Here is a 15,304-nt window from a genome sequence, read left to right as displayed (position 1 = left end):
CTTACTCAGGTAGTGTTTCTCAAGAAAGACTTGTCCAGGTAAGTGCATTTACCCATGTTCTTTTATTTCCCATGTAAATAAGACAATGATTATTTTAGTCATAAAAATCCATTATTACAAGGGACATTTTTGTCCCATTCAAGTATTGGCAACTTTCCCCAAGGTGGAAAAGTTATTTACCCACGTAGGAAATGGGTATCATTTATGTAGATAAATAATACTCAGGAAAATAAACTTTCCCTGATCTCCATATAAATCTGAAAAAAGAACATAGGATTCTTAGTCAATAGGAATCAAACTCCCATTGACTAACTTCCCCCCTCGCAAAATCCAAAAGATGAACACCCTTTTTTTAATTTTTATTTTTTAAATAAAGAACATAACATAGAAACATAGAACTAAAAGCGAATGTAATACACCAGTGAGTAGATCAGCTGATGTCGTCCAATTAATGAGCACAATTGACTGAATTAATGAAGCGTGAAATGAATATCTACCGATAATTTTTCTGGAAGCTCTCGAGCACCAGTAGAATAAGATGATTGCCATCACTAACAATAAATATCCGATATTCACCCATCATTCAGAATCTTGTTTAATCTTTCAACAGCGGCTCTTTCTTTTCGTCCCATGTCTCTAATCGTTTCATGGCTTCCTCCACCTGAATCCATCTCAAAATGCAATCATCATTAAAACGCTTGTTCACGAAAATAGACTGACATAATTCTATTGCTCTACTGAACCATAAACAACCTTAGATTAACGATGGACTGGTCTAATTCTATATTGAGTTAACTTGATACCCATATCTAAGGGTAAGTAGGTAGGTTTTACTTGAAACCAATTGGAATTGATCCCAAACTGGCTTTGAATTGACCCTACCTAATTTGTTATAAGGTAGGGTTTGGTTTTAAATTATTGGAATTGACTTCACCCAGGCCGGTTCTAGGGATTTACCCTACCCAAACCAACATGATGAATTGGCATTGATTGGCCTTGGTGAAACTGGCTTTGGAACTGAGCCTATCTTGAAATAAACCCCAAAATACTTTTGAGGATATAAAGATTTAAACCCAAGCACTCATGGATACAAAGCCATAGTCTCACTTGACCATTGAGTTAATTAAGTGATTTTATTATTTGTTTTCATTTAATATTTGAATGTGTATACTAAGTAATGTAAAAAGTAATATTTACAAAATTTAAATTATAATGATAAATTTTGAACCATATTTTAATCTACATATTACATTACTCAATTTAATCAATAAAGATTATATATGTTTTAAACTATATATTATATTTATTGAAAATTAAGTTTTTAAAGGACATGCCATTTTTTAAAGGGGGAGAATAAAGAAAGAACAGGGTTTCAAATTCTATCACATGAAGCTGAACCAAACCAACCCATGCTCACTATCAGCCTAATATCCTGAGTAGTTTGTTTGGTCCTGCCTTAATATTCTTTAACCTACAGTGGTAGGAGATGCAGGCAATGTAGGAGTTTACATCTGCGCAAGCATTGGTAGCATCTCACATATTTGTCATTGGGCGATGTTCCCAATACACTGTTGGGATGTGCTATGAGGTGCTGGTGGGGCGCACTCTGTGGAGCACAAATGTGATCTCATAATGTATTTAGGAATTTTGAGGTTGCTGACTACCAAACTTTCTTCTAATTTCAATTTAATTCCATTTCTTTTTTCCTGGGTTTGGACCAGATGTAACTATTGTTGGCATTTTTCTTTGGGCCATGTTTGGGAGTGCTTAAAAATAAGTGTTTATTTAAAAAACAAGTCTTATTTTTTAAGCCTAAATTTCCAACATTTTTTAAGTGTTTATACAATAAGCACATATTCAATTTTTCTTCCAAAATTATCCCCAATTGAATTTTAAAATACCACTTATAAAATTATCCCTAATTGGATTTTATAAAAGTACTTTTATGAAATCACTTTTAAGAAAGTACTTTTATACATAAAAATACTTTTAAGAAGTATTTTTACGAAAACACTTTTAAAAAAATATTCTTATAAAAACACTTTTATAAAAGTACTTTCATAAAAATACATATTTAAATATTTATTAAAAGAAAAGACTATCAAACACCCAACCTTAATCGTATCGTCTGTGAAGTAAGAATTGTGTGGGGTACTACATGCTTCTCCTTCTAATATTCTACCTACCAAAGGGGAATTATTCTCCTAGTTTCTTTTTTCAAAGAAAAAGTTACCTCTTTATTCCAGTTTGTCCGGTACGTAACCCAAATCAAAATGAGAGTTTGGACTGTGGTGCCGCCGATCATTCCAGACCAAATACCCTACAACAAACCCAACCTTCTTTTGTTATTATATATATCGGACGGATCATAAAAAAAGAAAGAAAAAAATAGACAAATTAAATCATCTCCTACAGCTTAACTCATATTACTCATATAGAAGTAGATCGGACTGCCAACAATGACGGCCCCGCTTGGTTGCCCAGCCCAGCAAGAATTGCTGGGCTGTAAGGGCACTTAAACCCAGCTAATTAGCTTATGTGGAAAATTCAGAATATAATGGATGGTATGGATTAGCCACATCATTTGTGGACATGACAGAAATAGGGTGGGACTTTGCAGCGTCCAGATAAGTCTATAATGCCCATTCAGTGTTTTTTTTTTCTTTTTCAAAAATTTGTTATTTGGTACCATTTCCGTCATGTAAGTTGATTTTTGAGAAATGGGCTTTTCGTCTATTTGGTACTGATTCTCAAGGATTAATTATTTTTGTATCAGAGTTATTATCCAATGCCATATTAGATGCTGTCATTCTTAAAAAATCAGAATTAATTAGAAATAAGGAAATCACAAAAAAAATGTAATATCTGAAAAGGGTTAATTTCAAAAATCGATTTTTGACAGATTTTTTCAAAATCACTAAGCGTTTATTTTGCATCGTTGCCATTGCTCCAGAAAACGGTGCCACATCAGCGCTATGTCAGAAAAAAACGGTGCTCCAGGAAATGAGCATTTGTTTGGAACTGTTTTTACATAAAATGGTGCTCCAAGCCATGCCTCGTTAATCGGGAAGGTATGGCTTGGAGCAACGCCAAATTTGGCATTTCCTGGAGTTGTAGCTCATTGTTGCCAACAGGGATGTGAGGTGGCAGTGGTGTGGCACTACATAATGGGTACCAGTGCTGAAAACATTTTCTGGAGCATTGGTACTAAATAGAAAAAGTTGTTGTTGCTCCAACTCACACATCAGCAGCATCAATGCCAAACATATACTATAACCAACCAATCAAACAGAAATTTCAATGCGAATTCCTCCAACGCTGAGGTAACTCCAACATGGCATTTGTTTTTAAGAAATCAGTATTGGAGATTGAATCTGCTCCTCACGCAGGGCGCCTCACACCGACCTCACATGCATATCCCAGTATGCATTAGAAACATCTCCCATAGTTAAACGTTATTATTCATGGGAGATATTCCCAATGCATGGTGAGATGTAAGTCAGTGTGAGGCGTCATGTGTGAGTAGCAGATCCCAATTCTCAGTATTGGATACCAAATAGACCTAGCAAAAAGTTGACCCAACTTGCGAACTTGACCCAACCCAACCCAAAAAAAATAGGGTTAGGGTCTCATATTTAGTTACCTGAATGTGAGAATGACCTAACCCAACTCGACCTAGAAAAAACTGGGTTGGGTTGGGTTATGGGTCAACCCGTTGACCCGATTGTCAAGTCTAATTGAGACTATTTATTTATGCATTTTTAGAAGTTTCCACTCTTTAATTTTTTCTATTTAATCTTTACTCTTTATTGTTTACTCTTTAAATTTTTAGATGTTCAAGTTTTTTTATATGGAATTTTAAGGTTAACTCCTTTAATTTTGACATTTTTCATGTAGTTTTTCTTTATTTATTTTTAAATTTAGTTATTTTTTGGGATGATCCAAATTGACCCATGGGTCAATCCTAACCCGAACATTTAGGGTTAGGGTCTAGCATTAAACAATCCAATCCGAAAAGCAACCCGACCCACCAAACCCAATTGCTAGGTCTAATACCAAAAAACATCACTTTAATTAATTTAAATAAAGAAGAAATTACCTTAGCACCCAGATCGAATTTAAAACCGAGTAGAACCCCCACGGGGACCCCAACCACATAGTAACATCCCACGTTCACATATGCAACAAAAGCTTGCCATCCACATCCAACCGCCACACCTACCGATCCGATCCGATCCAATCCAATCCAACAAAATATAATAAATATCAGAGATAAAGGGAACGGGATCTAGTCCTCACACTGCATTAAAACATTTCCCGTGAATAATAACTTATAAATAAGAGAGATGTTTCCAATGCATGGTACGATGTGCATGTGAGGCGCGAATGAAGCGCCCTGTGTAAGAAGCAGATCCGGTCTCGACATAAACAGAGTGACAGAAAAACAGAGATTCGATTGAATATGGAATACAAGTAGTAACCCTCTGTTCATCATCGTCGCTTACTGGCTTTTCAAAATTTTGGGACAAAGGTTGGGATCATACTATTCATCCATCGTGACCGCTGCCGTGGAATCAGCAGCCGTGCATGATATTTTAATTGTTCTCTATTCATAATTTAATTTGTTTTCTGCCAAAAGACAAATATTAATAAAGTAACTGAGAACACTGAAAGATTCGATTATCTTTTTCTTGGTACTATTGAAATCGAAGGCTGGAGACAAAGATTGTAGACATCGGGCTGAGTTACCTATTTCGAGTGAACACGGTTAGCCCAACCCGGTGTATGCACTCTTGTCTGCAGCTAATCCGGAGTCAGTCAGGCTGAGTTTTTTTTTGTTTTTGGTGAAAAGGATGATTCATTCAATACAAAAAAGACACAGCGAAAAGCCAAACACTACAAGGAGAGAAAGGCAGAAAAGAAAAAATAAAATAAAATAAAAGAGCTTAAAACCAAATCCGTTAACCTCCTTCAGACACCGGATTCTCTTATTCCAGAGTAGTAAGGGCGCACTGAGGGAAATTTTCAAAGAACAGAGAAGAACCTGATCTTCCATGAGCGGCAGTTGTATAAGCTACCTAATTTGCAGATCTAAGAGCAAAAAAAGAAAACAGAGTTGCAGCACTGCCCTTGAGCCAGAGCTAAGATATCGATCTCTTACAACAAAGTAAATATCAACAGGGCAGACAAAGTCTTCCTTAGTTAAAGAGTAAACCAAAGTTTTAACAACCACTTTCTATATAACAAAAGAACTGAACCTTTGAGAGATTGCCAACTTTAAAACTTCAAAAACAGCTTGGGCTTCAGCTTGCAAAGCAGAAGACACCCTACAGCTACCAGAAGATAAAGCCAAAACAGTTTCTTTCTGCATCTCTTCGTGGACTAAGCAAAATGTGGGTGGGGTCAGACAGTGAGTTGGGTAAATTACAAGGATACTGTACTATTTGAATTCACATCGGCCCCCACAGCACATCCCAACGGTGTTCTCAATAGCAAGTAGGGGAGGTGTTCCTACTCCACGCTGAGATGTACATGTGAGGCGCCTGTGGGGCGTACTATTGTAATTATCGTATTCTTTTATTTAACACAAAGATGCCTAAACTTAAACCGTTAATTCAGACTATAGAATGTGTTAAATTATTAAAATGCCCATTCTAATTGATCCAAAAATACCTTTATTTATTTATTTTTATTTTTTTTAGATCAGACTAACTAAAATAACAAGAATCGTTTCACTGATATAGAAAAACAGGTATCTTTAAATTTTCATTTCATTTTGTTTAGATAAAAAAATGCATCACTTCATCTTAAAATATAAAAAAAGTTATCCACTCCTTTCTATAAAAAATCAAGAAAAAACAAAATGAAGCCTTCTACAATTTCATTTAAATATTAAACCTAGCCAAAAAATCTGCAAGAATCTTTTGGAGCACGGAACTAAGAAGATTTCAATATTATATTTTAAAAATCAATTGAATAGTAAATCACTCAAATAAATAATAAAAGGTAATTTGGGGATTTTAGAAAATGTTAAAACAGCTGATGAACATAGAGTATTATCTAATTTGTCACAAAGTGAAAGTTTAGGGATGTTTGTAATTTACCCTTTTATGAAATATAAAACAATTACGGCAAGTCAATGTGTGGTTGGCAAAGCCAAATTCATCACGTCTCTGATCTCTCTCTCTAATCTCTGATTAATAGCGTTTGAACGATGGAAAGTGGATAGAGATGGATGGTAGCTAGCTACCTGATAGCACGGGTTGGACCCCGTTGAGGATGAGGGTGATGGCCAGCAGCGGGCACAAGTCGGAGACGGCATTGGCCACCCTTTCACCGTCGGTGAAGGCGTAGCTGATAACATGCCGTAGAAGGAGGACGATTATGGCCGCCACCACCGATATTATGAATGACAACGAAGTAACTATCAATACTGAGAATGCTGCCGCCTTCGGATTTCCGGCACCCAGTTCGTTGCTTACCCGAACACTGCGTCACTCAGATTCACCATTATTACATTAATTAACACCTCGATTAAATTAACTGGTTCTAGTTAATTAATTTTCTGACGGAATCTTTATCTCGTATTTCCCTTTACTATTAATTAAAAGTAAAACTAATTCACTCACCTTGCAGCTGCGTTGAAGCCGACTGAAATCATGAACACCCATCCAGAAACCGTCGTGCTGCACATACCAATCGCGTTTTGCTTAATTTAGAAATCAATTAATGGTTGACAATCAGACCGATCGGCTGTAAAGGAAGAATAATGCGATCGAGCTCATTTGTCGTCTTACCAAATAGAGAGAGAGTCCAACGCCAACTCAGGATTCTTGAGCAACCCAGAAAGCAAAACCAGTATCTGAAAGTACCAAGTCTCCAAGCAGAGCATCACCGCCGATGCCACCGACAGTTTGAGGAAGGCCGGCAAACCATGGAAAGCTTGCACGCTGAAGCCTGTCCACGTGTACTTAAACTTTTCGTTCATCACTATGTACAGGAACTGGGCTCCCACGATGATCCACCACGACAGACTCAATATCAACGACGCTCCCAATAACCCCATGCCCAGCTTATACACAGCCAACCAGCTTAGCAGCAGATGCACCCCCAACGTGACCGTCGATATGTATGCGCTGGGGGCCACTATGCTCTGGGCTTGCAGGAATTTCTGTATCGGGAAGTTGGCAGCGTATGCGAATATCTGTGGGATGAGGCCGTAGACGAACATCGCTGCCGCCGATGCGATCTCCGGTGATTCACCCAGGAAGATCAACAGTGGCTTCGACAAGATGTATATCACTGCCAGTGGAATCCCAGTTGCCATAAGCAGAATTGTCGATCTCTGGAGATAGATGCCCAGCATTTCATACTTGCCAGCCCCGTATGACTGCCCACACAGCGTCTCGACTGCACTTCCCATGCCCAACTGAAACAGTATATTATATAAACCAGAGTATGAATCATATAATGTAACAGAGAGAGAGAGAGAGAGAGAAAGAGAGAGGTTTTGGGTAATGTGTAGTACCATGAGACCGTAAGCGAAAATCTGAATACCGGTGTTGCCGAGGGAGGCGGCCGCGAGTTCGAGGTTGCCGAGATGGCCAGAGAAGATCTGGGTGGACATGGACATAACATAGTTGATCATGTATACGATGACAGCAGGGGCAGCAAGGTAGAAGAGGAGCTTCAGTTCGATCCAGGTGGCAACTCGGTAACGCTTGAACGCTGGCATCTGCATGTCCGACAGTATCTGTTCGAGTTCTTTGCTCCATTCCTGCTCCGCCGCCGATTGTTGCCGTGAAATAGATGCAGCCGGAGATTTTGAATGTAAGATGGGCTGATTGAGCTCTTCCCCAGACGTCTCCATTTTTATTTTTTATTTTCTGGGTGGGTTATATCAGGGGAGATGACGGGGAAAGAAATTTTAATGGATTTATACAGTGCTAACTGTAGCTGGTTTGTGAAAGTTCTACCTCTGACTTGTTAAAGAGCATGAGTGGTGGGTTTATATTGATTCTATAGCTTGTACTGAAACTGAAAGAATTCGACATTAATGATTTTGTTCTATTTGCTTTATTGTGAAATGTGATAATTCAACTACTCTCAACAAACAAATGGTTTTAAGTTTTAAGGCGAATTAAATATATACTTCATGAGGCTGAGGAGTGATTAATTATTATTATGTGGTAACCATCAGCCGGCCAGAGCGACGGCTTCCTCAAAAAAAGGTTTCGACTTGAACAAAACAAGAACGGGGAAAAAGATAAACGTAATAAAATAATATGTGGATGACGGTCAACATTTGTGTTTGGATTTTGGCTAAGGTGATACTGATCGATTGACTTAGAGTTATTATTGTTTCGTACTACCAAATTGTATGCTGAGCTCATCACTTATCTCATATTTTCGCCTTCTTCTCAAATCCAATGTATATAACACCAAGCTTTTTAAAATCGATCCAAAATCGTAACCGTTTTGGCCACCGGTTTCTCGATACTGATCGATTGACTTAGACTTATAATTGTTTCGTACTAACAAATTGTATATGAGTCTTAATGCTGAGCTCATCACTTATCTCATCTCATATTTTCGCCTTCTCAAATTCAATTAAATACAATTTATATATAACATTAAGGTTTTTAAAATCGATCTAAAATTGAAATTATTTTGGTCATCGGTTTTTGGGTTAATGGTTCAATTATCTGAATGAATGACTCGTATCAATGAAAAATAAAAATAACCAGAAACTATTAAATAGATTGAACAGATCGATAATTTAATCACCTAAATTAATAAGTTATTGACCAATTCAACAATTTTTTATCAAAGACCAAATTTAAAGGTAAAACAAAACTGATTTTCTAGACGATTTCCAGACCAAATGATCTAACCATAGGTTCCAAAACATTGTATATAACCATTAGCTACCGACAGAGTGAGCCTGTTGATTTGATTTTATTCTCTAGCTAGCGGCCTCATTACCCATCTTGCCTTAGACATCAGTGGTGGGGCTGCAGATGAGTATCTCCTTTTCTTTACATACCTGATGACTTGGTTAATTGCAGTGAATTATTGATTCTCTCCCTTGATTTCACTGGAAATAATAAATAATACTCTGTTTTGTTAAAAACTGTAATAGTGAAGATTGATTTTTGTCAAAACTTTATCTAGTAGGGTATTTACCAAAAAAAAATAGTTAGTAGGGTAGGAGTTCCCTGAATAGAATACGGCGAAATTTGGCTCACGTGGACATCCCATCCCATGTATTTGGACAAGGCCCACTGGCTCACATAATTGTGATTTTGATATTGACCTCCGGCTGATGACAAGACCAAGATGAATCCAGATTTTTTACTCACTTTTTCTACCCATTTTTACTGGCCATGAATTGGAACCACACATCTCTCAATTCATAATAGAGATGTAGGGCTCAATTCACTACGGGTAGAGAATGAGTAGAAAGAGTGAGTAGGAAATCCCGATTGGCATAAGGGGCCAATCGACTTCATTCCAATTTGGAGAGAATGGAGAGTTGTGACTTGTGAGGACGGATTTCTTAAATTTCAAAGCTCATGTTCATATCACAATAACATCTTACCTAATTTGTATATTTTACCTGCGGTCCCATCCACGGGATTTAGAAACGTTCGGCTGGGTCAGTTCTATCCACACCCCAATACAAACTCAAAGTGCCAGCAATCATCTACTTAGAACTACAAGCATAAACCCATCTCTTTTTCCTGCATCTTCAAATAATGCTGGTAATTCATCTCACCCAACTAGTTCAAAGATTGATTCAAAAGTTTGTACTACCACTTCTTCTAGAAAAAAATCTTGGGTGTTGAATCATTTTACTAAACTTGATTGTAAGGGCAAATATCCCCTTAATAAGGTAGACAAGCGGTAAAAGACTTTGGAAGTTTCATTTCAAAGTTCTAAAGAGGGGAACACCACACCATCACTTGTGCCTTACAAGTTTGATCAAGATGAATGTAGAAAGGAACTTGCTAGGATGATTATTATAGATGAATTACCTTTTAAACATGTGGAACGAGAGGGGTTTCGTGACTTCTGTGGTAAGATGCAACCAAAATTTGTAGTTCCTTCACGTCCAACAGTAGCTAAAAATTGTTATAGTCTTTATGTGGAGGAAAAGAAAATGTTGAAACAATTTTTTAAAAAACTATCATCAAGGGTATTCTTCACTACAGACACATGGACATCATCTCAAAACCTTACTTACATGTGTCTTACTACCCATTTCATTGATGAATACATGAAAGAAATTTATGGTGTTGGAATTGTTTTTTCTTGGAGGTGTAAGAGTGATGATCCATCTATTAGTTTAATGGCTTACAAGATGAAAAGGAAGTATGACAAGTTTTGAATTCTATAGTTCAAGCTAATTATCTCCTAATGTTCACTCAAGTAATCAATCTCAAGATCCAAATGATATGGAAGTTGAGATTGTGGAGGATGTTGCTGATTTTATGAATTCATTATTTAACAAGCAAAAAGAGGGCCAAGGAACTGTAGAGAACAAAACGGAATTGGATAAATATTTAGCACCAAAGGTCATGTGCTTGATTCATTTTGTAACTCTCTAACTCCGAGAATGGTAGAAGCTATCATTTGTGGACAAGATTGATTGTGAATGTCACGCGGTTATCTTTATATAGAGGGGAGCTTAGATGAGCTTGAAAATACGGAATCAAGTAAATTTTGTGTTTTTTAATTTTTTTGTTCATGTTTATTTTGTTATAATAATTCTAATTTGTATTTGTCTTTTTATTGCAGAAATGACATCCTTGATCGAGGAGCATCCTCTTGTCAACATTGATGACTAAGTGGTTGAGTGGTGGTGGAATTTGTGTTTGTGACTTTGTGGTTGTAGTTGTGAAATGTAAACCTTGTGTTTTTTTTTTTTTAATTTTTTTTATGGTTATGGACTTGTATTTGTGGTTTTTATGGATTGTGGTTATGGACTTATATTTGTGTTTTTTTTTATGGATTATGGTTATGGAATTTGCATTTGTCCTTTTTGCTTTTATTACTATGTCTTGGTTATTACTTTGGATAGGTTAATAAACGAGCAAATGGTTTGGCTGATTCCCTAGTCTGATCTCATTCTCCTTCTCTCTCTCCCCCTTTTTTTTTATTTTTCATGATTCTGAATTTCTGATGGTGTTTGGTTATGCTTGAATGGCAGGTGCCCAGAAGAAACCATACCCATTCATAGAACAAAGAAAGAAGATATCCTAAGAGCTAGCTCAGTGAAAAGATTTAGCAAGAAGAAACACAGAACCATCCCAAAACTAACCTTTGCGAATCCTGACTTGATTAATGAAAGTGGTCATCATTCATTAGGTAAGGAAAAAATAAGAAACATGAAAGAAAAAAAAAGAGGACTTTTTTCATTTACTTTTGTGCTGCTTTGTTATCTCCTTTCTTAACATCTCTTTTTTATTATTTTTGGGGTGATTAGCATGCAATAGAAAAATGAAGGTGTAATGGGTAAGGTTTTAGGTGCTTGAATGAAGATTTGGGCGGGTACTCATGGTTTTCTATTTTGCTTTAATTTTGCATGAACTTTGCAGTTTTTTTTCTCTAGTATTGGGATTGAACCCGAAAGTGGCCCATGTTGAAATATGGTTCCTCTTGGAAGCTCCAAACTTGTTTAGAACGGATACAATGGGAATGGGGGAAAGATATTCAGACCCAACACCTTGTTGTAGCCTTATAATTCAAACAACCTAGCAGATCTCGGTGAATAATTGAGTTGGCTACTTGGCTACATCTACACAGAGGCCCTACCATTCTCCTTGGGAGGTTCACGAAGAAGATTGTAGTGAATTCCATATCAATTTTCTTGCAAACAGATGGGGATTTCATATAAATTAACTGAAGAAAATAAATGGTTGGGAGAGGAGAGAAGGAATTTCACATTTACTTTGCTAAGAGGGTTCTTTGACCAAAGACTGTTGAGGAAGTTATTTTGTTGTTCTGACCAGTCTATTGAGGGTTGTTGAAGTAGTTGTGAATAGATGCTCAGTTTAAATCATTTAAATGCAAGAGAATGAGGCTCTAGGGAAGACAAAAATACCAATTCATTGTTTGTCAAGTTGGTCATAAGGCATCCCTAATAATGGGGAGGCATGGGTTCTATCTGTAGAAAGGCAGGCTCCACACTCCACACTTACTAGTGGGCCTGTGTGCACCTTGCTACTAACCCCACTAATCCATTAACTAGGTCTGGAGTAACAGTGGTACAGTATCACACCCCATAGGGATGAGAGAGAGAAGTCTGAGAATGCTTCAGTTGTTGTCTTCCAAACCTTAAACAGCTATTGCTAGTTTCGTATTAGGGTCGAAAAGTAGGGCTGATAGCCTTGGGATTCCATGCAGGTCATAAAAAAATTAAATTTGATTATATGGTCATATTTTGTGCTGCCATCTAATAGCTCAATATCAGCCATTAAAGGAAAACTCAAAGCTTCTTGAGTAAGTTTTTCTTACTGAGAAGCAAGAAATTTATGTATTGTTAGTGGTGAATTCTTAATTAATGAAAACAAGTTTATGAGATGACCAACCAAAGAGATATGTGTTTATTAGATGGTTTCATCTAATAAATTTAGTTATTCTTGCAGAAATTTATCATGAGGATGCTTACCAATTTTGGCATCCTAACTCCAACCCAGGCGTCAATTTCAAAAATCTTAGAAGAAAATCCTTGATAAAAACAGCCTCTCGCAGCTAAACCCTAAGGTATTCCTCCTCACTTTCAAATTTGAGAAGCACATGCCTCAGATCTAATGTAGTGACAGCAATAGATTTTTGGAGTCTGAACGTACCTACCAGAAATTCCTTGATTTCCGCAAGGGAAGGGTGACCATATGAGCATTTTCCAACTAGTGCGCATTGGAGAGGGGAGAGAGATTTCTCAATATCTTCTTCTGAAAAAAGCACTGCCGGTTCTCCCCACTTGATCGAAGGGACCTTCAAAGGAATATCCACCGCTTTGGATCAAGAACTATAGGAAAAGGATTCACAGAGGTAGCAACCACCGAAGCAAAGGAAGCAGCACCTCGAGATTCCCTAGGCGGCTCCCCCATTTCTCTTTGAGAAACATGCACAAACCACAAACCATTAATTTGAGTTTTTTATGGCCATTTCCGATTCTGCTTCCAAACCCCTTTATTGAGAACCAAATGAACCCTTAATATTTTTCATTGTTTATTGACCCTGGATCACTATTCTATACTAATGAGAGATCAACAAGGCATGTCTATCCTTGCATGTGAAGCCTAGCCAGGTGTACCTACCTTGGCATGGATAGGGTAGGAGAGGTGTCAATTAGACGGATTTGGTCCAACCCGATCTAGTCCAATGCGAGTCCACTTACAAATGGACAGGACCCAATGCAAACCGAATGAAATATCAAAATTTATATAAAAACACTTTTGGCATTGAAAAAGCACTTTTGTAAAAGTATTTTCATAAAAGTGCTTTTACAAAAGCACTTTATTGATAGTACTTCATAAAAGTGGTTTTATAAAAGTACTTCCATAAAACTGCTTTCGTAAAAGTGCTTTTGTAAAATGCTTTTCTAAAAGTACCTTTATAAAAGTGCTTCATAAAAGTAATTTTATAAAAGTGCTTTTGTAAAAGTTCTTTCATAAAAGTGCTTCCATAAAAGTGCTTTTATAAAAGTACCTCAATAAAAGTTTTTTTTTGTAAAAGTACTTCCACAAGTTTTTTTGTAAAAGTGATTTCATAAAAGTGCTTTCGTGTAAAAGTACTTTTGCAAAAGTGCTTTCATAAAAGTATTTTTGTAGAAGTGCTTTTATAAAAGTATTTTTGTAGAAATGCCTTTGTAAAAGTATTTTTACAAAAGTGCTTTCGTAAAAATAGTTTTCATAAAATTACCTTTATAAAAGTGTTTTTATAAAAGCGTTTTCGTAAAAGTACTTTCGTAAAAGTATTTTTATGCTGGCTTCAGTTTTGATTGATTTCAAATTGGACAAGGGTTTGGCCTCATGATAGGATTATTGGAAATTTGGTTTAGGCCCAATTCAAACCAATAAGAATATGAACCAATTTATTTTGGATTGGCCCAATCTAATAATTATAATAGACCGTACAAATCCAATTTGATGGAGCAGATTGGATTCAAACCAAAATCGGTTGATTGACACGACACCCCTAAGTAGGTCCTACCTTTTGTAGGTTAGTGGCTGCCCAAGCTACTTTGTCCTTGTTTACTATTAAAATATCATATGCTTGATACCAAAATTTGATCTAGGTGTTTATCTATTTACCTGATATTCTATGATTTTTTTTTTTACTTTTTTTCATTTTAATAAGATTAATCATCTCAAATTTTAAAACTTTGAAAAATTATGTACATCAATGTATCCATGCTTATCTAGATGCATGCCTCAATATGGACGGTGTATATCGTATCAATCGATATTGTTGTTTTAGATTTTCCTCTCCCCTTCTCCCTTTTCCTCACTCTCTCTCCTTGATTAACTTTCTCTATTCATCGTTTTTTCCTCACTCCTCTATTTTTTTTTTGTTTTTGTTTTTTTGCTTTTGTCCTTGATTAACTTGTTCTTTTTTTTGTTCCTTTGGTATAAGGAATTTGGTGTTGGGTGATGGCTATCATTGCTGATTTGGATTTTGCCGTCCATGGCTATTTCCCGATTATATTCCATCGGCAATTACAGTTCCTAGTGGTTAGTTTCTTGGTGGCAGTTGCATACCACTGATGTGGTATGGATGTCGTTCTTGGTAACGGGTGTAGTTATTCGAGGTTTTGCTGTCTTTTATGGCTTTTCTCTTTTACCTTTGCGAGTTGTTGCTGTCTTTATCTCGTGCTTTCGGTGGTTGGAGATGTATTGAATTGTTTCTTCTGTGGGTGAATCTTCCTCACCGTATATTTATTGTGTATATTTTGTTCTTTCTAAGAAATTGTATCTGTACTTTTTTTGCTTGATATTGTTACCACTTCTCTATATTTAGACCAAGTTTATTGATTGAATGAAATATACTATTAGCTAATATTAATCCTTATTCCTTAGGCTTTAATTTATTTTAAAAAAAGTTGAGATGTTGAAATATGCATGATGAAGCCATGCATATTTGTGAAATTATTTTATTGGGGGTAATGAAGTTAAAATATACTTTAATTTTTCTATCTTGGGGTAATGACAATTTCAGTGATTTCTTTATTTTGCTGGTTTATACCTTATGTTCGATTTTACACAAAAAAAAAAATCCATGGTAAATTATTTTTTGG

The 15,304-nt window shown here is 36.4% G+C and overlaps 1 protein-coding gene across 3 annotated transcripts; it reads right to left on the bottom strand.

Moving 5' to 3' along the window:
- Nucleotides 1–218: 218 nt before the first annotated feature.
- LOC104612814 (protein DETOXIFICATION 40-like) lies at nucleotides 219–8,288 on the bottom strand. 3 transcript variants are annotated; one of them, XM_010280400.3, is made up of 7 exons: nucleotides 7,529–8,288; nucleotides 6,798–7,429; nucleotides 6,630–6,686; nucleotides 6,251–6,489; nucleotides 4,100–4,218; nucleotides 2,234–2,320; nucleotides 219–661 (listed from the first exon to the last, which is right to left on the bottom strand). In XM_010280400.3, the coding sequence occupies exons 1-7, from the start codon at nucleotides 7,868–7,870 to the stop codon at nucleotides 596–598; spliced, it is 1,542 nt and encodes a 513-aa protein (XP_010278702.1). In that variant the 5' UTR covers nucleotides 7,871–8,288; the 3' UTR covers nucleotides 219–595. The 3 variants fall into 3 exon arrangements, with proteins under 3 accessions (XP_010278702.1, XP_010278703.1, XP_088759279.1); XM_010280401.3 differs by lacking the exon at nucleotides 2,234–2,320; XM_088903153.1 differs by lacking the exons at nucleotides 219–661; nucleotides 2,234–2,320 and having other exon boundaries at nucleotides 4,158–4,300.
- Between the last annotated feature and the right edge of the window lie 7,016 nt (nucleotides 8,289–15,304).

This window comes from Nelumbo nucifera, chromosome 1, assembly GCF_055504915.1.
Source record: "Nelumbo nucifera cultivar China Antique chromosome 1, China Antique-T2T, whole genome shotgun sequence".
NCBI lineage: Eukaryota > Viridiplantae > Streptophyta > Magnoliopsida > Proteales > Nelumbonaceae > Nelumbo > Nelumbo nucifera.
This window is presented reverse-complemented; position numbering and strand designations above follow the sequence as displayed.